This window comes from Daldinia childiae, assembly GCF_008694065.1.
Source record: "Daldinia childiae strain JS-1345 chromosome Unknown Scaffold6, whole genome shotgun sequence".
Classification (NCBI taxonomy): domain Eukaryota; kingdom Fungi; phylum Ascomycota; class Sordariomycetes; order Xylariales; family Hypoxylaceae; genus Daldinia; species Daldinia childiae.
Window position 1 is genome coordinate 569,245 of NW_022984647.1, and position 22,567 is coordinate 591,811.

Consider the following 22,567-nt stretch of genomic DNA (forward strand, 5'->3'; position numbering starts at 1 on the left):
GTTCGTTCGGGGAAACCGGGCAATTCTGGCCAACAGCTGCAGGTTGGCTCCCGGCATGGCTATAATACTATTAGTTATGACCACTGAGTTTACAACGCTATATTTAATAAAGGTGTCGTCATTTCAATTACTTGCCTCTTAGCTAAAGACTTATCCTCGTTTAGATAATTGACAGAAGACATAGTGGACTAGAAGGATAAACGGTATCGGAATAAGGTGTTAAGCTCTATGGAATATTTCCACGACTGGAGTATAGGTATGGAGTCATTTTTATATTCAATATCATTAATACAAGCGTCGGACATTTCGTCGGTAGAATACAACCAAAGTCTTATTTCATAAACAGTTCCAAGACTCAGTCTCAGTGTTCATTCCGAGGTATTCATGTTAGAGATACAGGTTGCCAAAGCTAAAATATGGAGTAAGTCGAGTAGCGTCTAATCAGAACTACGGGGAATCATAATGCTTGCGCGTATTGTTAGCATAGGTGTTAGTATAGGGCTGAAAGCTAACTGCACGCATCTCAGCTGAAAGATGCTGAAGCATGTATGGTTGTAAATTCGCTGGATATTGCCTTATTTTCCCCCCATGTTATCTTGGTCTTGTAGCTCTTGTCGGCTCTCAGAAAGATGCGGTTCATGTCAGGGGTAACAGACGATCCGACCCGATACCTCACATTAGAGAAAATAACGCTGTGGCGTAACCCCGGCCTTCCCGGCCCACGGTAGTAGATATGATAGGTTTCAACGCATATGGCCGATTTAACACTTCTGCATATGCGACATCATAGCCCTCCAAACGTGGCGACCAGGGAATTTCTAAGCGTCCAATAAATAAATACGATTATATGCAACGGGATCCCAGCCACAAAGTAATATATATATTCAGCCACAGCACTATTAGGTACATCGGTCTTACTTATAGATGTAGGTATGCTTGTTCCCGGTTCTCATATGTCACAACATTAGAATGGCCGGACTGTTACTAGGGCTTGGGCGGGTTACGAGAAATATGGAATGGAGTATCTGTAGGTAGTTTCACAAGAAAATTTTTGTGGTGGTCGGTGGCAAATATTTAAAGTCCTAAGTACCAGACTATCCAAGCAGAGCTCCCATTTTGAAGGTTATTGGCACTGAGATACCTAGGTAGTAACTCGCGCGGCTCTTTACCGCTCATTTTGGGGTGAGCATGGGGGCGCTTATAGAATGTAACGGCCCTAATATGGAAGGAGGGAAACGTTACTGACATATCATAAACCCTTTCAGACTACCCAATATAGCCCCAACCGAATTCAGCTCAGAATTCAGCCCCAACTTTCGACACGTAAGAGACATTGTCAGTTAAGGAAAAAGGTTCGCATACACCAACTTAAATATCATCCCTTATGATGACAAGCATGGTCTCCGGCATAATATCCGTACCGCTCGGCAGACAGGCGGAGTATGGTGGGGCCGTCAAGATGGTCTACTTTCCTGATATGGGAATTCGTTCAGCATAGTGAACATATTGCGATAATGCTATGCTTATAGCTTTACCGTTCTCGGTGCGTAGGCGAGGAATTGTGCTGCCCGGGTTTCACAATGAAAATCAAAGAAATCATTGTATCAGAAGTAGCATCAGAAGTAAGACGTCATCAAGTTCGCAAGGCTGTGGTGCACCGGGGGGGGGGGGAGAATTCGTTTCTTGAAACGGTATAGAGAAAAACGTACCGTACATAATGCGGTGAGATACCCTTGCAAATTACAGTCCAATCACCCCGAAGAGTCCTAAAGTCACATATCAAACAAGAGGTATTTGTAAGTGCTTTATCGTTGAATCTTAATCTACCCCCAAGTATCTCATAATGGGCTGGAAGACCGGGACTAGCTACGCAGCAACCCCTGAGATTACTAAGGCTTGATTGATAATGAATCTAATTATACCTCCCGATTCTACATTGCTGCTAGGTTTGTGAAACCTTCTTTTTCTTTTCCCTCCGTTCCTGAGCCTTACGCTTAACAATGCTAGATACGATTGCAAGCTTATCCATCGTCCAGCTTGGCTACCAGAAACCCATTATATGAAAGAAATTCGTAAAAGAAAGTTTTAACAAAAGGAAATAACCAGGGTCAAGATAAGCCAAGACTTTTCGAAAGGTTCTAGTTTCTAGACTTAGAAGCTATTTCCGAGTAGGTGTCCGAAGCTTTTAGTGAGGGATTACTTGCTTCTGATGATTACGGAGGCGCCTATTTAATCAACCGGGAAAATACCGAAGCGGACTTGGAAGGGAGATATGGGACGAGGCGACCTATAAGTGATGCTAAAAATCTATCCGATTTACGGAGGAAGACCGATACCATAAGGAGTTATATCCTGGCGGACGCTCCTCAAGACAAATGTGCACTTATATAATACCTCGTAGCCTTAGCTTTTGAGGACTTCATATACGGGATACGGAAGTGAAATTTTATACTTAACGGAGCTTTCTAGATCGTGTTTCTTTGCTGTAGATAATTACGAGTCCTTCTAAGAAGACGAGATATGTTGCTAATGTTATCTCTCTTATCAGCAGATGTATGCGTAATAATTGGTTAAACTGAATATTCGAGTGAGGCGTTTAGTTGGGTAAAATATCTCAAGTAACTTGTATTATAATGAGCACTAGTTCCTATATTATAGAGATAGATGTCTTAGACTCGTGATGATATATGAGATAATACAGGTTGAATATAAGTGGAAAGGAATACGTACTAGTTAACCTAATTATTAGTTAGTATGAGAATTAAAATATTTGAATATTTGACTACCTAACCTACTGCCTCACTGCTACTGGTGCGGCTCTAATACCACGATTGAATAAGCTATCATGGACCCCAAATATGTCGGAAATACTAAGGGGTTATAATGTAAACAAGCGAACCTGTCTTATGGTAATGTAACCAAAATTTATTTTCCAGTTTTCAGCTCAGCAAAGTAAAATAAATTGATTGGAGTCGACCAACGTGTTATTCCTAAGTACTGCGTTTTCTGGTTTATATCCGTAAGGCAGCAGCAACAAGACGTCTTCCTGATTACGTCATTTAACTTTATGGGATTTTGTTCAGCCGCAAAAGGTACGGATCCGTTAGGTCCTTGCTTGATCTTGGATAACCCCACAAATGCACGTGTACAACCTATCAAAGCTTCGATTTCGGCCAAGACTAACACTTTGGTAATTAATCAAGTAAGCATCAACTGATGGGACATTCAACCCAACCCAACCAATGTCTAACCACTGTCCAACGACGTTCAACTTCATATTATTTCACATCTTCACCATTTTATCCTTCCGTTGTTATATTCCCCCATAAATATGCCCCCTAATCCTAGCCAAAAAGGTACCGGCAAGAAAAATGCTGGTGCTATCGGAAAACGTAGTCGAAATACGACACCTATGGCTAGCCTGCCGTCCAACGCGAGCATCCCACCTGTTGATACTATAGAAACCGAATTCTTAGACCTTAGATTAGAATCAGTCCGTACTATAACCTACGATGACCTAATTGATACTACCACCTCGAATGCTGTCATCCCCGATTCTAAGAGCCTCGATGGCCTAATTACGCGACTAGGAAAGCTCAATGAAATAGTTGAACGCCGAGGAACATGGTGCGACAAAGGAATGAGACTTGTCGCTGCTCAGAGAAAGACACATTACGACGAGATGGCTTCTGCTAGTAGAAGAGATGATGCGCGTAGAGAAGGTGATGATGATTCTGAAAGAAGAGCAAATAAGAAGAAGAGAAAGGGCAATGATAGTCTTGCCCCTGGAGATGCGCATACTGGTGAGTGGCATCTATATGACATCTACATGACATCTATGTTGTTGTCCAGTTCGTAAAATCACAGTTGGGAAGCAATAGTCATGATACGATTCACAACCCCTCATATTGCGCATATCTTTTTATTTTTTATTTTTTATCTTTCGTGCATGCCGCGCGACTACACCAATTTTTCTTAATGTTGATTCCTCCCTCCCCACTCTTCAATAAACACGCTTAACAATTCTGTCCTTAATTTCAATCCAAACCATCATCTTTCAACCCCAAGATTACTAGCCCACGCTAACAACTTCAACTAAGAACGTTCATCTCCTCTGCGCGGCTCCAGTAAATCGAGAAAACACTCACGAGACAACGATTCGGCTAGCTCTTCACTTTCACCCGTCGCACCCGCAACACCCGGCGCAATGGAGGTAGACGAGAAAGCGAAGCTCGACAACAAAGTCGAAGACGATTCCGATTCTGAGGATGAAGGTGCTCCTCCCCGCCGAGAGGCTCCTCAATTTCAAACCTTCGGCGAAGATCCCTCGACCTTTCCAGATCCTACGGTTTATGAGATCCGTCCAGCGACACCTGGAATGAGTATTGACGAGTTAAAGGAGCTGTATTCTGTTGCTGTTTTCCCCAGGTCTGACCTTGCCGACATGATTGCGGGCGATCCGCCCGATAAAGACTTCAGCAGCGCCAAGCCGTCAAACCAAATCAGCTTTAGCACCTTCTCAACCTATGTCGAGCCGTACTTCCGTCCGTATATCGAAGAAGACTTAGCTTTCCTACGAGAACGTGGCGACCGACTCACACCTTTCGTCATGCCTAAACGAGGCAAAAGACATTATAGTGAGATATGGGCAGAAGAAGACAGCGCTATGGTAATTGAGCCGAGTACACCAGGAAGGGATAAGCTCGCCCCCAACCAGGCACGTGGCACTATCGATAATATGGACGACGATGTCGCAGAGAGCGACAAGTTGTCGGTCGGTCCCGTCTTGTCACGACTGCTACAGGCTATGCGCCCCGAAGCTCGTGTGCAACCGACCGAAGATAAGCCGATGACGAACGGAGTTAATGGAGACGTCGAGATGAAGGAAGAGACAAATGGTGATTCCAATTCGGGTATAACAGGTGAAGAGAGTAAGAGTGTACCACCAGCCACCTTTATGACCGAATCGTCAACCGAAGCCTGGAAGAAAGCCACGCATCCCAAGTTAGATTACTCGCAAGTAGACGAACGCATCAAGCTAGAACTTCGTAATATCGGTTTCCTTCCACTGGAAGGGTTCGACGGTGATTATGATGGGCACTATGATGATGAAGTCGCCGCTCGCTTACGTCTCTTGCAAGATCGTTTACGCGAGCAGATGCTCATCAATGGTGCGCGCAAGACCCGATTAACCGATTTGGTTAAGGAGAGGATGGCCCATCAGGAATACACCACTATCCTTGAGGATCTCGATTCGCAAGTCCAGGGTGCGTATCTTAAGCGGACGCGCACGATGGGTAAGAGTAAGAAGGCGAAGCGACCAGGTGGTGCTGGCGGCGGTAGTCATCCAGCTGGCGGCTCCGGGACAGGTATGGCTCGACCAGGTATCGGCGACGTAACTAAGACTCTGATGGAACGCCGAAAACGATGGATCGACGCTGTTGGCCCGGTGTTTAGTGATCCCGCTCTTGGCAAGGTTCCTCGTTCGTCGAATCCCGACAGTACGATCTTCAAACCGGAGATGATGGCTGATTTCATGAAGAAGGAGCAGCAGGCTTGGGACGAGGAGGTTGAGGATGAATAACTAGATATTCTCTATTCTTTATACTTTCCTCGGAGGCGCTCTGTGGGTTTACTTGTACCTTATGATACCAAATTGGGGTTTAGGGATGAGCAAGGAGTTTGCGAGGAGTTTGCGAGGATTGATTTTGGAATTTCTACCTTATCAATTCCTACCGGTGCGATAGGCTACTAGCCTGAGTTGGAAGCTTGGTAGATGAGGTGTAAGACTTAATTTTGAATCAATACCCTCCTGGTTCTTTATATCACCTCCGTTTGCTACCTATGACAACATGACTTGATTCGTGTTCTTACCTAGGTATTGTAAATTAATTAACCGGTTCTATTTTTTAAGATACCACTCTCCTACTGCTATTAGTGCATGTAATAACTATACCTTAGGTAGTATTTGTCCGAGGAAGATAGAGCGAAGGAAGATTGAAGTTGGAGAATACAAACCGCATCTTATGTAAGTTCTATAAAGTACCTAATGTTGCGGGGTATTAAAGGCGCTAATGCTAAGCTAAGGTATCTGCGTATGCAAGTAGACCGAAGCTTGGAAACCCCACCCCACATAGATAAGAAGCTATAACTTAAAGCTATCAATTGATGAATAGTTGTATTACATACAAACTGAATAAAATCAACGTCAAGCCGTTCTCGTAACCATTTTTTATGGTTCTCTTCTTATTCATCTAACTCCACAAGAGTTAGAATTGCGTAGTGACCTGAAGCAGTCTGTATCATCGCAAATATGCATCTTGCGCCGAAAGAGGTCCGTATTAGTTAACTACCTATTTATCTAGTAGCTATAGTGAAGCAAAGGAGATAGCTATAGACTAACATTATATTCTAGCTTGATAAGCTCGTCATCTCGCAACTGGGCTTCCTAGCTCAGAGAAGACTTGCTAGAGGTGTTAAGTTGAACCATACCGAAGCCACTGTAAGCTTCCCAGATCTTATAGGGAGCATAGCTCTTTAATACAGTAATCGAATAACTAGCTAATGAGCTGGTCTAACTCGATCTTAGGCTCTCATCGCGAATAATCTCCAAGAGCTTATCCGAGATGGCCAGCACAGCGTTGCTGACCTCATGGCGATCGGGTCTACCATGTTAGGCCGGAGGCACGTACTTCCCTCCGTCGTCAGCACTCTCCACGAGATCCAAGTCGAGGGCACATTCCCATCAGGAACGTATCTAGTAACTGTGCACAACCCCGTCGCTACCGATGACGGTGACCTAGCAAAAGCCCTATACGGTAGCTTCCTGCCCATCCCCAATCAAGACCTATTCCCAGCCGCCGAGCCAAGCGCCTATGAGCCCACCAAGCAGCCCGGCGCCGTGGTGGTAGTCAAAGGGCGCATCACCCTTAACGAAGGCCGCAAACGCATCAAGCTCCGAATCACGAGTAAAGGCGACAGGCCGATTCAGGTAGGCAGCCACTACCACTTCATCGAGGTGAACCCGCAGCTCGAATTCGACCGCGGCGCCGCGTACGGGTTCCGGCTCGACATCGCCGCCGGCACGTCCGTGCGCTTCGAGCCGGGAGACACCAGGACCGTGAATCTGGTCGAGATCGGCGGAAATCGGGTTATACGTGGGGGCAATGGAATTGCTTCGGGGCGAGTGGAGCTATGGAGGGTAAACACTGTCGTGGCTGCGTTGCAAAAAGCCGGTTTTGTGCATGTGCCGGAGCCCACAAGCGGCTTGGAGTTGGTAGATGCGTTCTCGCTGGACCGCGAGAAGTACAGGACTATGTTTGGCCCTACGACGGGAGATATGGTGCGCTTGGGGGCGACAGATCTTTGGATCAAGATAGAGAGGGATTTGACGACGTATGGTGATGAGTGTAAGTTTGGAGGTGGCAAGACGCTACGAGAAGGTATGGGGCAGATGACGGGGTGTTCGGACAAGGATAGCTTAGATATGGTGGTGACGAACGCTCTGATTATTGATTATACGGGTATTTATAAAGCGGATATAGGAGTAAAAGATGGTCTTATCGTGGGGATTGGTAAGGCTGGTAATCCGGATGTTATGGACGGCGTAACGGAGGGGATGATCGTAGGTAGCTGTACAGATGTTATTGCGGGAGAGGGTAAGATTATAACTGCAGGTGGTCTGGATACACATATCCATTTCATATGTCCCCAACAGGCGTATGAATCTATTGCTTCGGGTATTACGACGATGCTTGGAGGTGGTACTGGGCCTAGGTAAGAGATTCCGCTTCTACTTGAGTACTATAGTCATCTGGGGTAAGGTGAGCTGGCGAGTTATAAACGACTAACAGCATCCTTTTCAAGCGCTGGAACCAACGCTACTACCTGTACACCAGGGGCCAACTATATGCGGCAAATGCTACAGGCGTGCGACCAGTTACCTCTTAATATTGGAATTACGGCGAAGGGTAACGACAGTGACCCGGGGGCTCTGCGTGAGCAAGTTCTTGCAGGCGCCTGTGGTCTCAAGCTGCACGAGGATTGGGGTACGACACCGGCAGCCATCGATTCTTGCTTAAGCGTATGTGATGAACTAGACGTGCAATGTCTGATCCACACGGACACACTCAATGAGTCTGGATACGTGGAGTCGACAATTGCAGCTTTCAAGGGGCGAACAATCCACACCTACCATACGGAGGGTGCAGGAGGCGGGCACGCCCCTGATATTATTAGAGTCGTGGAGAATGAGAATGTACTACCGTCATCAACAAATCCGACGAGACCGTACACACGAAATACTCTAGACGAGCATCTCGACATGCTCATGGTATGCCACCACTTGTCGCGAAACATCCCCGAGGACGTAGCCTTTGCAGAATCTCGTATCCGCGCCGAGACAATCGCAGCCGAGGACGTGCTACACGACCTGGGTGCAATCTCCATGATGAGTTCGGATTCTCAGGCGATGGGCCGTTGTGGTGAAGTTATTCTCCGAACTTGGAACACGGCACACAAGAACAAGGTTCAGCGTGGCTGGTTACCCGAGGATGAGGGTACGGAAGCGGATAACTTCCGCGTCAAGCGATATATTAGCAAGTACACTATCAACCCGGCTGTCACGCAGGGTATGGGCCACCTAGTTGGTAGTATCGAGATTGGAAAGTTGGCTGATCTAGTGCTCTGGGACCCGGCGTGGTTTGGCGCCAAACCGGCGACGGTGGTTAAGAGCGGGTTGATTGCTTACGCACAGATGGTTTGTCTTCTTTCTCTTTCTCCCCCCTTTTTTTCTTTTTTTTCGGTTCTCTTTACCCTACGTAATTCTAACACTCTTCCCCAGGGCGACCCTAATGCTTCGATCCCGACGGTGCAGCCGATAATCGCGCGCCCCATGTTCGCACCGCTGGTGCCGCGGTCTAGCGTGCTGTTTGTATCTGCGGCTAGCTTGGACACAGTGACCTCCGGGTATGGGCTACGCAAACGCGTCGAGGCTGTTCGTGGATGCCGCTCCGTCAGCAAGAAGGACATGCGGTTCAACGACGCCATGCCCAAAATGCATGTCGACCCCGAGCGATATGCGGTGGAGGCAGATGGTGTGTTATGTACTGCAGAGCCGGCGAGCGAGCTGCCGCTTACGCAGGCTTGGTTTGTTTATTAGTGCGGGTGGGAGATGTGTCAGGTGGAAACATAGGGGGTTGAGGAAAGTCGAGGCCGGGAAGCGGGTTTAGTGTCTGGGTTTTTGGGGTGGACTAGTGGCTGGGTTCAGTGTTTAGATGCGAAAAGGGGGATTAGCTATGGGTGGTTGTAACTGGAGGTAGGATCTGTGCTGTATGTAAACTCTCGACATGCGAGGTACCTAAATGGATTAATATTGTTCATGGTCAACTTCAATACGTTTTTGATGCATTGATATAGAGATAAATGAGATGCCCAAGCAGCTAGTTTTAATCCTGGTACTGGTATCCAACCCTATCAAGCTCGACATTCTTCTTTTAGTGGATAGGAGACCTGCTTAACTGGGAGTTTTACTGTATATACCTGTTTCTGGACTGCTGGTAGTAGATTGATGTAAGTTGATTGGTCAGCTTGAGGAGCGCCTGTAAGATAGGTACCTATACATGAGTATATAGAGGGATGTCTACCTAAGTAGATGGATAATACCGAATACAAATAGCTACTGGTCGAAATCATTAGGCCTTAAGAGATAATTTGCGTGGCTCTGTATTCGTATAATAGAATAACCCGTTAGATATAGAGGTTATCTACCTATCCACTCTGGTATAACCGTCTCAAACACTGCATCGATGAATTATGTACTGAGTTGTTGAGACGTAACCGATAGGATATTGGAGGCCTACGTATACGTATAGTACACCTAGGAGCATAGTAGAGTTTCTGCTGGCCGTTCTTCGCAGCGCTACGCTTAAAAAATACTCTTTGTTAAACTCCACTAGCAGTAGGCAGCACGTTACTGCTAGATAATTGCCTAATAGCTGAAACTAGAAGCCCGTAGGCATTCGAATTTAACAAAGAGGTAGGTAGCTTAAAGGCTGCTAGATACGTACTTGCATGCTCTAATCCCGATAGGTTCACCATGACAGGAGACGTTGGTCTCCTGAATACCAAAACGTCAGTAATAAATAGATACGGTCAATACACTGCTCTGCGAAAAGCCATGTAAATACAAATAGTCAACACTTCGAGCCCTTAGAATAAAACTCCTTCCCTCGATCCGCCGTCCCTAGGCCCCTACTAACCCATCCGCGGGTACCTGTAGGATTCTCGTAATTCATAATACAACATCAGAAGAGTCTGGATAACCCCGTGCTACTTTAGTCCTCATCCATAGGCAAGGTATCTTTCCATCGACATATATTCCGTCCTCGGACTTTTCCCCCTCAGTACCTAGTTAGCAAGTGAAACAAACATTGCTACACTTGTACGTAAATGGGTCAGGTTTGATGTAGTTCACGTATATCTCTAAACGAAGAGGATATAAGGTGATGAAAGCACTCGAATTTAGCGCAATCCGTACTGATAGAATCATGCAGCCTTCTTCTTCCGACTGGACTTCTTAGGTTCCTCCGGGGTCTCGGCTACTTTGGAGGCTCTTTTGCGCTTTTTGTCAGGGCTAGCAGGCGTCGCGGTCTTAGCAGCGCTCGCCTCAACATCCTCGACCTCGGCAGCTGCGGTACTCTTTCGCTTTCGAGTTACTTTAGCCTTTGGTGTTTGAGTTTCAGGCTCAGGTGCAGGTGGCACGGCCATTTGCAGCTGCTCAGCAATGGCATCCTGATCATTAGGAGCATACGCCTCTTCTCCAGATAGAACGGGTTGGGGGATTCCATTTCCGTCAGCGTAGTTCAGAGCATCCGGATCAGTCATATTTCGAGCATCAAGATTGCCAGCCTTGTACGAGTGCACTCGCGCATTGTATAGGCGGAGGTTGAACTGATAAGCATTGTTCCAAGCCTAGCATTGACGTTAGCAAAGTGAATGTGTGATCGTCGGGCACAATAGAATACTTACGTTCTTTTCGGCCGGGGTCATAGATGCCCAGCGACGCTGACCTTCCTCCTGCACAGCACCTTTCGGGGCATCCTGACCAAGATCGTTGGCGATAATGGGACGAGCGGTTTGCATATACAAGAAATAAGGTGTCAAGGGTCGCTTGGGGGCATTAGGATCATGAGTTCTCTTCTTACGCTCCTTCTTCTCTTCAACATGACCAAAGTCACCGAGTTGACCACTAATACCATCTAGGTTGGCAATTATATTTTGCATAGAATGAGTCGTATTGTTGTCAAAAGGAGCGGGTTCTCCGATTAGGAGATTAGTTTGTCGTAGGAAGTCATCCGAGAAACTCTTCATTAACCCTGTTATGGTGTTGAATCTGGCATGAACCTGATATGAGGATTAGCTTTCATCTTCGTCTCAAATTTAAAAACCAATGGGGAATAGGAAGATGGTGATAATGGTGGGGGTATATAATAAATTAATAGGCTGTTGTGTAATGGCAGCACACCATGTAAGATGCGAGGGGTATGACTGAGATAAGATGCCTAAGGCGACCAGGTATTTGACAGCCATAGATGAACAGGGTAAGTGGACGACAGTAAGCAAACCGGGTCATGTAGCTCAAGTACTTAAAGCTTTATCACCCTCGCCATTACCGTCACATACATAATCATAAGGTGTCAAGTACTGTGTGCACGCAAATAATATGCAGAGCACTATCCCTTATACGTATAACGGATATGTAGAAAAAGTATGTTGCCGAATTTTGAAAGGGGAAAAAAAAAGTTGACTTACGCTATCACGAACTCGGATGAACTCTTCAATACCAATCGTTCTAGGAGGTTGGATTGCAGGTCCAGCAGCTAGAGGTTGTTGTTGAATAGGTTGAGGCGCCATCTGAGCTGGGACAGGTTGCATGGCCATAGGAACCATGGCTGGTGCGGGTGCCACGGGGGCGGGTTGTCGGGGAGGGTCTGCCTTTTTGGGGCGAGGCATTGTATTTGATTTAGTGGTGGTTGTAACTTTGGGTGATTGTTTTGGTGCTTGATGCTTGGTGCTTGGATTCTTTGGGTACTGAGGCCCTAAGGTAGGTAGATAGGTAGATAGTGTTGTACTTTGACGCGTTGGCTAGGTGTGCTTTGCGTAAAAGAAAAAAAAAAGTCACCTGTGGATTTATGATCCAATAATTTAGAACAAACTATCCTGTCTGTGTTATGTTGCCGGGTTGGTGGTCGACCTAGGTGTCTAAAGCCAGATTGCGACCGCTGGAGATCAGTAAAGAAAAGTGCAGGAAGCGCGAAATTTTGGCGGAAAGAAAGTTTTGGGGGCAACGGCGCTGGAAGGGAGGGGCAAGGCACCCTCTAAATATCCCAAAACTAAGGCTTGCTGATTTTCCCAAATCACTGATCACTGAGAGAGGGGTGCTCCGGGGGGGTCTGCACTATGGTGGATTAGGTACCTAAGTAACTTTTTGTAGCGACGTCTTAGGTACAAGATAGTAGGCACTTATACCCCTGAAGAAACAACTATTTTACTACTGTAGAATCGCCAATGCAATTCTAATGAAATATTTCTACGTATTTAAAAACATCTAAGCTATCATCTCGTCCAATTTGCACCAAAATCATACAATTGTACGTTGTTTTACGTAGATTCTCGCTGTCGAGTAGACATTGATTCTTGTAGTGTCACCCGAAAAAAAATATATCGCGTCTGAACTAGAGAGGGGCATCGAAATCAGCCCAGCCCCATTACCCGTAGAAGGAAGGGGCCGAAAAAAATAATAATAAAAATAATAAAAATCAGCAGGCACAAATGGAACCAGCCCAACTTGATGCATCTTCATGGTACTTCCACTTTACATCATTCTCTTATTCTCGCAAGTCACTCGTTATCTACTTTTATACATGAGATCTAAATTTAATATATGTTGACTTTGTCGCATATTTTCTATACTATGTTTTAATAATTAATATGAAATATTCTTTTAATCTCTTGAGGTTTAATTGTTGTCGATGACCAATTGTTAGGGTCGCAAATGATGTTCTAAGTTCATAAGGGCTTTAAAGAATGACTTTCAAAAGTTGCATCGCTGAATGTGCTGAAGGAGCTTAGAAGTACCCGAAATTTTGGTGTTCCCAGCGTCTTGTCATTCTCAATTAAATGGTTGCACCCGTTCAGTGGAAGCTGCAAATCGATTGGCTCGGCGGGGAAGGTGCACCTGTAGTCCATCAAATCACATCAGCGCCTCCAGTGAGCGTCTAAAGCGGCGGCAACTACCGGCCCTTCCATCCCCCCATCACCTACCGAAATTTTCAGGGTCAAACCAACTCCCCCGACACCCTTCTCAGCTGTTCGCTCCAGTGTTGCTCCAGTGTGCGCACATAGGACATAGTGGATTCAGCACCTTTCCAACCTTCTACACAAGACAAAAATTTTCTTCTTTCAAATACTACGGTCACCAACTAATAAAATCTTAGCAGCTGTTGATTATTTATCAGCGTACCATTATCCACCGTGTTACCCCACAATAGGTATCATCATAGTTACAGTCCACAGCATATTGATGCCTTTTTTTCATTAATGTTTGCGTTGACGAGATAGCTTTGCCGGTTACACGTTTATCTGCCTGTCTGTTAGGTAGGTAAGATAGGTGGTTATACAGTTCTTAATCAACCCGTCGATTCTGGTCTTCATAATCCATCGATTCTAAATTTATTAGTGAGGTTCACAGTGCACTACAGCGTAGATACTTGGTCGCCGTGCCTTAACTTACATCCGTACCTGACCTTAAGAGGTAGATAGAACTATTTCTGTGTCTGTTTAGGGTAGCCATGTCTAGCATGCTTACCTCTAAAGTCTGCCTAACTTCTGATAAATTCTACCTCGCTTCCGTCGACACTTCTTGTTCAGACAACCCTTAATAGGCACTAATTCGTAAGGCCCATAGCCTGAAAAGTCTGTTCTATCTATCCTTGTGTCGCTGTCCATGACGCATGGCTAGATACCTTCTATATGCTGCCCGCTGATAATTCATAAGTGGCTTAACAGCACAATGCTTCTTACCGCGCTTCAGTTAAAATCCACCACACCAGGTGTTTATTCCGTAAATACTTGATAGGTATTCGCAGACTGCTTGAAGCTATAGAAATCTACGAAACCGATGTTGCTACACTACAATTTTTTCGCACGATAATTATCTTATTAGATTGTAGTGCCTTTAGTTGTTAGCATTCTTTTCGTATAGAGGTAATATAGTTGTATTCGCTACATACTAACTATTCACGATAAGGGGTATCCTTGGGCCATTGCCTGCTGGGTAGTCAACTCTATAACATAGCAATCTGCCTATCTACTTCAGCGAATATAAACCGAAGAGTATGGTCTAGCAACTTGTTGATTGAAGACTATAATATCTTACGCACAGTTGACATGATCGCTTTGGGTTTCAGCGGACGAGACGTGCCTCTATGTAAACAGCAGATCCTACTTGCGTAAAAACAACTACTAATCTAAGGAACTGCCATTTTAATACAGCGCATTGCATCCAAGGCTCATTTATTCTTGCTGAAAGTAACGACGTTCCCGAGTGATATATGATAACTACGGTAGTTATGTCGAAATAGCTTTGGGTGTCTCGTTAGTTGAGGCTTGAAGCAAGGCACATTACCCCTCACTTGCAACCTACCTCTAGAGCTCAACATCCTCGCTTCTAGTACATAATGCATAACATCAGACGATGACCGCGCAACAATAGCCTATCTACCATAACAAAACACTAAGGCACTAAGTAAAAGATCTAATATGGACCCAAATACTTAACCTACCTAACATGAGTCTTCTGAGGCATTAAATACCTAGGTATCTTAGGTATCTTATTCTAAGAACATAAAAATATGATGCTACAATATGCACTAGTTAGAAGCTACTCTTATCACAAAATTACTGTAAATTTGGTTATCCACAAAGATACTACTGGAAGATTCAATGACTGGTTTCTCTAATGCTTTGTCTAAATCACATATGAGGAGATTTACAACCATATCAATACAAGTTCAATAGCAATGACCCTGAAAGTAAGAAACCAGGTATCTTAGGTAGGTAAGCAATAAGTAAGCCCAATTGTCTTCGAAGCAACAAGTCGCGTCAAAGTAAACCGGGCTCATAGAAATATAGGATCAAGATCTGTCAATTTACATGTTACACAGCGATTACCTATCTCCAGGCTTGACGCCATTGCAGCTCGGAGAACCCACTTATCCGTTCCTGATACTGGCCCGGACATTTAAAGGAACCCGCACCGCGCTCATCCGAAGATGCACGTGTGCCGGGCAGGCAGGAGCATTAAGGTCTTGAAACGTTGGCCCTGATCGCCAATCAGACCTTACGTAGGTAGATATTCGTTCACAAATATGCAAAGCACGAAGAAAAAGACAAAATGATAAAATGAATGACGTTTAGATAGAATCAGATATATTACTTAGCTAAGTATTAAACCTATAGATCGATCACACTGTTCCATCGTATGTTTTGATTTCGTACAAGTTTAATATTGTTTTACACGTATTATTAGAAGCTAACCTCGAAGCTTGAGTCCCCTGTCTTTTATGAGCCGGATTTCCGATAGTAGATTACACAGTATTTACTGTGTTTCTTGTACTTCTACAGCTATTATTCCAACTGGATGCTAGTAAATAAAAGTCTTGAGTACATCCATAAACTCGCCCTTTCCATACTCGTATATAAATCGTTTCAGTTATGATCAAATGGTATCCACTTAAAACCGGTATGGTGGGCTTGGCAGACATATGCATAAGTTACACGAGTTGAAACGTGAGCCAACCAATGAACCCCTCGTTCCCCCTCCAAAACTGACGATCTGTTGCACTAACACCTTAACACTCTAACACCTAGGATTACGTTACCTTAGCACAGCTAAGCTCCTGCTACCCCTCCCCCTCCTTTTTTCTTTTCCATATTCCTGAGGGCCTCCAAATGTGCAGTCCCTTAATACAATAGTATCACGTCACCCCGATCATCAGCTTATTATTTGTGGCATTTCCTAGCAAATTAAGTTGGCCTTATTTTTTAGTTGACCTGCTTTGAGGTCAAAACATCAACTCAATCGTCTAATACTATTACCAAAGCATCAATATTCACTATAGTTATACCTAAATATTATCGATATATCCAAAAATGATCACCCTCAAGCCTTTCCCCGCCTTTTTGGGGTTGGTGTTCCTTTTTGTGTTCGCTCGGCCAGCCCTTGCCTTTGGTGCTGGTAACATCGCCGGTATGCTCTACCTGCTAGTCAATAATGATGTAGCGCAAACCTCACGTTGATAAGGCTAACTTTCTCGTTATAGGTATCTCCAAGGTTGAGGGACAGAACTGTGAGTTTTCTCCTCGTGTGGGTTGTAAAGGCATATCTTTGGTCGGGAATCTAACATGAAATTGCGTCTAGGGCGTCATGGAGATATTGAAGACACTCTTCTTTCCATCATCATGGCCCGAGCCGTTGGGGGCAAGAAGTTCAACAAGCTAATGGTCTCTCGTGTCTACTTCGGTAACTGGCTTCGAGATTACTCCCAAGCCATCGATGTTGGTACGGTCAAGTCAGTCTCTGCCGAAGCTATTCGACTCCTTTTATGTGTTCTTGGCTTCTTGACCTTTGGCTTTGGCTCCAAAGAATTTGAAGTCACAGCCGATCGCCTTGGCTGCTACCGACCTGAAGACCACATCGACAACCCTAAGAATTACGCCGACAACGAAGATGCACGTCAGTACGACCAGAGACTGCGTGGTCCCGTTGACGAACGTGTCGAGCTCGCTGTCGACCCGGAGACGGGTTTGAAGAATTATATTGCCAACGAGAATTCTAGAATAATGACTTCGGCACAACACGTTAGACGGCTATTTGGTCGTTGCATTGAACTTGGCCAATCTTACAAGCAGAGCAACAGGAAGAGTGATTTGTATGAGGCTTTACGATTACTTGGAACTGGTCTCCACTGTCTTGAAGGTATTGTGTTCAGTATCATCTTGAGCTATGAATGCTCTTTCTTGTGTCTATACAAAGCTAACTCAAAATCGAATAGATTTCTTAGCTCACAGTAATTATACGGAGTTGGCGCTTATCGAGCTTGGCGAGCGAGATATCTTTCCACACGTCGGTAGAGACACCAAAATTCAAATCCCCGGCGCTCGACATGATGTCTACCCTTGCATTACTGGAACCTTTGGCGGTGTCGACTTCCTACACTCTGTCACTGGAGAAGGTTAGCTATACCCTACACAATTTACCTAGCAAAACTTTCCAGTATATCTAACTCGACATCCTCTTAGTCTCGGACAAATTGACGCAAAATGAAATCCAAGAACTCGAGGGCACTCTCCAGGAGAATTCAAGGAAAAACGATACAAGCATCCTGGAAGGACTCATTGACAAGATCCCAGATGGTATTTTTGGCGGTGATAACAAGAAGCAGAAGATGGAAGATATCCAGAGCAACGCCGCTAATGCGCAGATGTCTAACACATCAATCTCCCCAAGAGAACCGGAAGAGTTTACAGAGTATATCCAGCAAGTCTTCCAGCAGATTATGCCTGCCATTGAGTTTCACGATGATCTTATGAAGAGCATCAGTGAGGCAGTTGAGAAAATTCCTATTCTACCCCAGATCATTGAACAGCTGGAGGAGCAGCTCTCGATGTGGACATTCTCGATTATGGCGCCCTTTGTTGTCCCTATTATCCAGCAGGTTAAGAATGAACTTCGTACCGGTTCGTCCGAAATCATTGAGAGTAGCAAGAACGAGCAGCACATCGTCTTTGACGATGACGAATGTAGTGATCCGACGCACTCTATGCTCTCCAAGGACCATTTCTCTAACGTGAGTGGCTGCTACTAAATTCAACTATTTATCATACTAATTACTTTATAGATCCTCAATGAGATTGCAGGAAAGACTGCTAGCAAGGTCGTTTATTGGGTTGTTCCTCAGATCATGGATGCCTGGGATGACGAAGGTGCTGATGTTGATCGCCTGCTGAACCGTATCATCTATGGTGTGCTACACCATCCGGCTCAGCGTGATATGGGAGAAGACGGAGCTCGTGATGGGCGACAAATCATGTTCCGCTCCGTCGAGGAGTGGTGGAACCAGATGGACGAAGGTGCCAAGGATGAATACCGCCAAAAGCTTTCTCGCGATGGCGTATTTAACGGCGAGAATCACAAGGAAGGTGTCCACGATTCTGGTCATGGTTGCGGAAAGCCTCTTGGAATGCACAAAAATTTCGCTGAGGGTGGAACTATGGAAGACCGTATCGCAAGCCAAGCTGCTAGTGCTATTGTCGGGGGTCTCACTGGTGGCGTCTCTGATTTCGTTAGTTCCCAATCTGGCGGACAGATCAACCTACCCAACTATGGAAATCAAGGATCCAGTAGTCCCGGTGGGGGTGGCCTTCTCGGGGCTATCGGCAATTCTCTTCTAGGTGGGGCTTTCAAGAGCAACGAAACCGAATCTTTCGGAAGCAGGCGCCAGGGTGACGACGGATCGTACACCGAGAGCCGTACCGAGTACGGACGCTCTGGTGATCGTTATGGCCAGGCTGAATACTCCGAGAACCGAGATTCCGAGGGAGGCGAGAGCAGGGAATATCGCCGCTATGAGCAAGATGGAAACGAGGGTCGAGGCTACGGTTACCAAGAGCGCACCGATACTCGTCCGAGCTACGGCGGTGGATATGAGGAACGCACTGAACGTCGATACGAAAGTAACGACGACAGCTACCAAGAATCTAGCAGCCGGAATCGGCGTGGTAGCAACGATAATGATAACTACGGCGAACGCCAGGAGAGCTACGGTAGCCGACGTGATTACGACGGTGATGGTGGTTACGGACGTCGGGAGGAACGCTCGGAAGATTCTTACGGTGGGGATAGGTACGAACGTCGCGAGGAAAGGTCCGAATACAGATCTGAAGATCGTCGTGACGATGATGAAGGTGGTTTTCTAGATACGGTTATAAGCCGAGTTGGTGACGCCCTTGACGAAGGTGGTCGTCGTCGTCGTGACGAAGGAGGCAGCGGATGGGGCCTTTAGGGAAGGTTTCGTTCGAATTAAATACCTCTTGACATATGACTGGTGGTCTTGGCAAGGAGTTCTTGGGTTGTCCGAGTGTGATCATAGGAGATTTCGGCGTGCGTTGCGTTGAGTTGAGTTGTGAATACTCCCAAAAGTTACGACGTTGGTAAGGCTACAATGATGTAAGCTTTTGCTTAGTTCTATCTCTTTAACAAGTCAACCAAGTTCTATCAAGGATGATCCTACTACTTTATAATTAATTAAAAAATTGTGATTGCCTTGTATGCAAGATATAATCAAGAGTTCCATAGATATAAGTTGTATACCTTCTCCGCATCTCCCTACAGTGTAGTGGGGAGGTCCTCTTGAGCTACCCTACTTCTAGTATGACCTCACGGAGCTACATTCCCGACGGCTATTGGACACTAAGCCTTTTTCCAGATAGCTTTCCCGATTTTGCCAGCCCCTGGCTCCACTCAGCTAAGCTCCGTTCCATTAACATGGTCTTACCTGCGACAATCCCTATATATGACCTATATAATGCCATGCAAGATCCCGCCAGGGCGGATCACCACACGACTCAAGCCGTCCTAACGGCAGAGTTGCCCGGAATGCCCAGAGATTCCATGAATATGGAAAGAAATTACTACTTCCGGTGGGCCATAGTGAGGGGATAAGATCGACGGCCTTACTTTCAACTCAGCACAGTCGTAAGATCTTTAAAGACTGGCTGGTTTCCGGATTGCGTGCTACTCTTTCTTCTATATCTTCCCTTCATATTGTAGACTCCGTACGAAAATACAGTCAGTTCGAACATATATCAAAGGAACAATGCAGCTCACAGCAACCTTGGGACTCGCGGTCCCCTTGCTAGCGCAGCTAGTGTCGGCGCAGGCGTCCGGGTCGGGACAGACGACACGATACTGGGACTGCTGCAAACCGAGCTGCGCATGGTCGCAGAAGACCGACAGCGGAAAAATGATCGGTACCTGTAGCAAGGCAGACCAGCCGCTCGGCGACAACGGAGCGACCAAGAGCGCATGCGACAGCGGCGGTTCGGCATACATGTGCAGCAACCAGAGCCCGTGGGCCGTCGACGATACTCTCAGTTACGGATGGGCTGCCGTGAGAATCCAGGGACAGACTGAGACCACTTGGTGCTGCGCTTGCTACGAATTGACCTTTACCAGCGGTCCGGTTAGCGGCAAGAAGATGATCGTCCAGGCTAGCAACACGGGAGGGGACTTGGGCGAGAATCACTTCGATCTTGCGGTACGTCATTCCCTTTTTAATCTTGTCATTCTTCTCTCTCTACTCTTCCCCTCCCTTCCCATACTCGGAGCGAATCTATAGGCAAACAAGCACTAACCCTTGTGCAGATCCCCGGCGGTGGTGTCGGAATTTTCAACGCCTGCACAGACCAGTACGGCGCTCCGGCCAACGGGTGGGGCGAGCGGTACGGCGGTGTGAGCTCGCGCGAGGCCTGCGACGGGTTCCCCGAGGCGTTGAAGGCTGGTTGCTACTGGCGCTTCGACTGGTTCGGCGGCGCGGATAACCCAGCCGTTAGCTTCAAGCAGGTTACGTGCCCTTCGGCCCTCACTGAGAAGAGCGGCTGCTCCCGCAACAGCTAGGCGCAAAGATTAAGAGATGAGTTGGTATAAGAATTGGTATCTAAGGGGCTACTAAGGAAAGGAGGAAGAGGGGGGTATAGCTTGGGTGGATGGATGTATATAGGTTGGGAGACGCGACGGGAGGTATATAGAAACTTCACGTATATTAAAAATACTCAAATATAGAGACGATTCCTAACGTGATACTTATAACTAGGTTAAGTTATTATATGTTCCATGTTTAGAAACTTCTTATTTTTAGGGAAGCTATAGGACTTTGTCAATCTTAACTAAATTCATGACCCTGTATCTGCTAAGACCTGATGCTCTTCTATTGAATCTATTTATAGTTTGTAAACTTGTAACTTATAGATGTGGAAGGAAACGAACCACGTTATTATGCGCATTAAAACCTCATTTCCGTAGATAAAATGCATAAAATACAATAACAATTTTACTAAAATATTTTCAATGTTTTGCTTTGGCTCATCATGCTAAGATGTTCATAAGTACCTACTGAGAGTTCATTGGCATCGTATAACACCACTTCCTTTAACAGATACCTAGTCACTGTTTTCACTCGTATCGGCACATCGTATTATCGTCGTATCTTGGCACACAAATACATACGTAGCGGGTTTATCCTAAAACCTGTAGCCAAGCTGCTTTCGAGATCTAGTGTAACCCCACGTGCTTCTTTTTGGCACCATCGTAGGATCTCCAACTCGGAAATTTCTTGAATTAGAAGCTGAGTAACGATGGCGTGCGTTAAAATAAGTCGTGATCTCGGGAGCGACCGAAACTTTTAAATATTCCTTTTAAATATAAATAATTGGGGGGTAGATCATTAAAACCTTCGCTTTGTAGTGGCAGATATTAAATAGACATTGCCAAGATGAAGCTCTTAACCGCCTTCACTAATCTCCTAGCTGCCGCCAATGTAGCAATGGCAGCAAGTTTACCCCTACGCATCGTCTCTTTCAATATTCGGTATGCTGCGACGTCTCTTGACAGTAATGAAAAGCCCTGGTCGGACCGCCGCACAGGTCTCATCAACCAACTCAAGTCAGTAACCGCCAATGCATCAGCGGCTGGGGCTGTGTCAGTGCTGGGTCTCCAAGAAGTTCTCGACGCCCAACTAAACGACATCAAGAACGGTTTAGGAACCGACGTCTGGACTCATTTTGGCTTTGGGCGAGACGATGGCAAGAAGAAGGGCGAGTACAACCCGATTATCTACCGTACCGACGTCCTCAAGCTATTGTACAGTGAGCAGAAATGGCTGTCACCTACCCCAGATGAGGTCTCGTTCGGATGGGGTGCCGGTAGCCGACGAGTCAGCGTGATTGCTGTCTTCGAGCATATCGAAACCGGAAAGCGCTTCATCCACGCGAATACGCACCTGGACAACGTAAGCTCGCAGGCGCGTAGCGAGGGGATCAAGGTCGTTTTGTCGCGCATCCGGGCTGTACAGGATAAGTACGGTCCTTTGGGTGTAACGTTAACCGGCGACTTCAATTCGGAGCCAGGAGGCGATGCATACACTACGCTCGATGGCACCGGGTATCTGACTGAGCTGTGGAACTCGGGGGCAAAGAGACTGGGAACTAATCAACTAACATATACGGGCTTTTCGACGACGGGCAAAAGCCGCATCGACTTCGTCTGGTTCGGTCCTAAGGGCGAGGATCGGTATTCGGCGCAACAGTTTGAATTCTTGAGCAATGATATAGACGGTGTCTTTATTAGTGATCATCGGGCTGTGGTTGCTGACTTAACTATACTTTGAGTTAGATATTAGGGTTCGGCTATTGGTGTGGTGTGCCTATCTCGATCATTGGAGTAGAGTGA

General features: G+C 46.0%; 6 protein-coding genes across 6 annotated transcripts; 5 read left to right on the plus strand and 1 right to left on the minus strand.

The window, feature by feature from the left end:
- Positions 1 to 3,331: 3,331 nt before the first annotated feature.
- On the plus strand, positions 3,332 to 5,584 carry GL218_06069 (Chromatin-remodeling complexes subunit NGG1; the record flags this gene model as incomplete). Its single annotated transcript, XM_033582766.1, has 2 exons — positions 3,332 to 3,803; positions 4,101 to 5,584. 2 exons carry the CDS (start codon positions 3,332 to 3,334, stop codon positions 5,582 to 5,584), a joined length of 1,956 nt encoding a protein of 651 aa, XP_033434157.1.
- A 729-nt stretch (positions 5,585 to 6,313) lies between these two features.
- GL218_06070 (Urease) lies at positions 6,314 to 9,160 on the plus strand (the record flags this gene model as incomplete). The annotated part of the gene is made up of 5 exons (XM_033582767.1): positions 6,314 to 6,334; positions 6,416 to 6,502; positions 6,590 to 7,776; positions 7,867 to 8,758; positions 8,843 to 9,160. The coding sequence occupies 5 exons, from the start codon at positions 6,314 to 6,316 to the stop codon at positions 9,158 to 9,160; spliced, it is 2,505 nt and encodes an 834-aa protein (XP_033433915.1).
- A 1,385-nt stretch (positions 9,161 to 10,545) lies between these two features.
- Positions 10,546 to 12,012, minus strand: GL218_06071 (putative high mobility group protein; the record flags this gene model as incomplete). Its single annotated transcript, XM_033582768.1, has 3 exons — positions 10,546 to 10,971; positions 11,029 to 11,403; positions 11,812 to 12,012. The coding sequence occupies 3 exons, from the start codon at positions 12,010 to 12,012 to the stop codon at positions 10,546 to 10,548; spliced, it is 1,002 nt and encodes a 333-aa protein (XP_033433914.1).
- A 4,200-nt stretch (positions 12,013 to 16,212) lies between these two features.
- GL218_06072 (putative nima-interacting protein) lies at positions 16,213 to 19,124 on the plus strand (the record flags this gene model as incomplete). Its single annotated transcript, XM_033582769.1, has 6 exons — positions 16,213 to 16,309; positions 16,383 to 16,409; positions 16,481 to 17,038; positions 17,115 to 17,294; positions 17,362 to 17,909; positions 17,961 to 19,124. 6 exons carry the CDS (start codon positions 16,213 to 16,215, stop codon positions 19,122 to 19,124), a joined length of 2,574 nt encoding a protein of 857 aa, XP_033433913.1.
- An 813-nt stretch (positions 19,125 to 19,937) lies between these two features.
- On the plus strand, positions 19,938 to 20,737 carry GL218_06073 (putative endoglucanase type K; the record flags this gene model as incomplete). Its single annotated transcript, XM_033582770.1, has 2 exons — positions 19,938 to 20,378; positions 20,486 to 20,737. 2 exons carry the CDS (start codon positions 19,938 to 19,940, stop codon positions 20,735 to 20,737), a joined length of 693 nt encoding a protein of 230 aa, XP_033433912.1.
- Positions 20,738 to 21,611: 874 nt separating this feature from the next.
- Positions 21,612 to 22,505, plus strand: GL218_06074 (endonuclease/Exonuclease/phosphatase; the record flags this gene model as incomplete). Its single annotated transcript, XM_033582771.1, has 1 exon — positions 21,612 to 22,505. The coding sequence occupies one exon, from the start codon at positions 21,612 to 21,614 to the stop codon at positions 22,503 to 22,505; it is 894 nt and encodes a 297-aa protein (XP_033433919.1).
- Between the last annotated feature and the right edge of the window lie 62 nt (positions 22,506 to 22,567).